Source organism: Drosophila arizonae, chromosome 3 (assembly GCF_054131065.1).
Source record: "Drosophila arizonae isolate 15081-1271.41 chromosome 3, UAZ_ARI_1.0, whole genome shotgun sequence".
Taxonomy (NCBI): Eukaryota; Metazoa; Arthropoda; class Insecta; order Diptera; family Drosophilidae; genus Drosophila; species Drosophila arizonae.
This window is the reverse complement of record NC_142923.1, coordinates 10,873,079-10,875,365: the sequence shown is the minus strand read 5'-3', so window position 1 is coordinate 10,875,365 and position 2,287 is coordinate 10,873,079. Positions and strand designations below refer to the sequence as shown.

At 36.7% G+C, this 2,287-nt stretch overlaps 1 protein-coding gene across 1 annotated transcript; it reads left to right on the top strand.

The window, feature by feature from the left end:
* The first annotated feature begins 1,156 nt into the window (after positions 1-1,156).
* On the top strand, positions 1,157-2,041 carry LOC108609897 (uncharacterized). The gene has a single exon (XM_018001674.2). The coding sequence runs from the start codon at positions 1,399-1,401 to the stop codon at positions 1,984-1,986; it is 588 nt and encodes a 195-aa protein (XP_017857163.1). The 5' UTR covers positions 1,157-1,398; the 3' UTR covers positions 1,987-2,041.
* Positions 2,042-2,287: the final 246 nt, after the last annotated feature.

Sequence of the window (2,287 nt, the reverse complement as noted above, 5' to 3'; positions counted from 1 at the left end):
ACAGTATGTACAATAATTTTATAAAATGTATATAACTTGAATCACACTAAAATATACAAATTATTATGCGCGTGTATTAAAATATGTTAATAAATAATTATTATATTTAATTTCTCCAAAACAATTCTCTATAAATATACATTGATTTTTATTAGACCTATAAGGACAATTATCACAAAAATCGGAAATAAGTTCCTTTTTTACGTTTTTGGCAAACCCACGTACACAGGCACAGGCAGAATGTATCCCAGCTCTTCTGCTTTACAACTTGTCGGCAACAAACGTGTTTGTTGATTCTAATGTCGAACTCTTAGTGTTTCGTTTGACTGTGTATACAACATTCGCACCTGTTGAACTCTGGAAGCGAACATGTTGGCGTCTAACTGAAATCAAATTGACAGTTGATAGGAAAACAAATGTATAAAGGAAATAATTTACTTACGCTATAAAATCGATTAAAATAGATTAGCAAAATTTGTATTAACTGATATATTAGAGGTACATACATATACATTTTTAATTAATATTCATATTAAAATATTATAATATTCATCTTAAGCTATGATGAAACTTTAAGCATTCGTTCACTTTGCTAGCTAAAAACATACATACATGTTCAGTATATATAGTCTATATATTTATTGTTATTATATCATTACATACAGATTTGTGCGTATTTATGAATGGAACTCAACCGGCATGTTCTTTAAATTCGGATCGTTCTGCACTGTGATTCCGGCGTACATTAGCACTTGCGATGTTGCTGACCACGCTCGTATTGCTCTTTTCTTTCCAGCTAATAACTCCGCTTCTTAATAAAATATTTACCATAGTTGTCTTAACAATTTGAATCGTCAGTCTCTTTTATTATTTTGCACCAACAACCATGTGAGATGGAATTTATACACATTTTGCTTTAGCGATGTAAGCATGAAATATCGATGTATCGAATCATCGATTACTGACAAATTACAATGCCATTTGTGCAAATATCGCTTATTAATATATCAAAATACCTGATTAAGCTTTGGAGTATATTTTTCCTTTAAAATATTTATTTATATATGATTTTAGACATTAATATATAGATATTTCAATTTGGGTATATATAATTTGTAATAAATGTAAATGTTCTGATCCAACTAGTAAATAAAATGAATTTTAAGCATACCAGAGGTATTATTTATTATTTTTAATAATAAAACCACAAAATGTATAGTTAGTGCTTTTTCTTGCGCGTACTGCCCAACACTGGAACTGGTTCTTTTAAGCTTTTCATCGACCAATCGATAACTAACATCCGCCAGTTGCCATAATTTAAGTATTGCAATTGAACTGAGCATTCTAACCTAATTTCTATTTGTCAGCATTTTCACGAATCATACTCAATAAGCGAAAATGTGCTCAAGGAAAGTGCGCGAGTGGCTCGTCCTGCTCACTATGGAAAAGTATGTACACTGCTTTATCGAACGTGGGTACACAACCATTGCCCAGTGCAAGCAGATTCTGGGCAGCGACCTCGTGCTGTTGGGCATTGACGACCCGAACCATCGCCAGCTACTCATAACAGGCGTGCAGCTGCTCATCAATTCGCCGGAACTCTTCGATTGCCACGAGCCCTGCGAGCTGCACGTTGCTAAAAACGGTCGCGAGATGGTCAACGATTTTATGAACGCCCGTTTAATGGATTTGCCACCTATGGATAGATTCCTTTGCTCGTCCATAGGCGAACCGAATCATGATGGCGATTTGATGTCGCTATCGGTTGACTCTCTGGATCAGTTTACTCTCAGTATATCGGCTAATTTCACGTGCGTCGCCTGTCCAGATCTGAAATTCGGCGAGCTCTACGAACTGGATCAGCATATAGCTGAACGAAGACAGACTAATGATCCCTTGGCCTTCGAGCATACGTATGGCGCTGTCTTTAGCAATGACAATTCAATAACAGTTGAGGCGGCTAAACCCCTATTATTAATGGACTAACTTGAGAGGCAAATAAACAAGAGAACCAAGAATAAACACGATGCTTGGTAAATTATATTTTGTTAAATCTCATTAATGGACTCGGTAGGGTATTCAACTGGCATGTGGGGGCGTGCTGATCCATCTGGGACGCAGCATTGGAGCCGAAGATGTGGTCGGTATGATGCAGTCATGATAAGGGACTCCATAGCGGACGTCTCTATCTTATGCGTCTTGATACGCGCTGACAGTCGATGCAGTGCGTCTGCCGATGGAATTCGAAAAGCTGTTCAACCATTTCTTCAGCAGTTGGGTATATAGC

Coding starts and splice junctions, on each gene's coding strand:
- LOC108609897 (XM_018001674.2), top strand. CDS start 1,399: ATGTGCTCAAGGAAAGTGCGCGAGTGGCTCGTCCTGCTCACTATGGAA.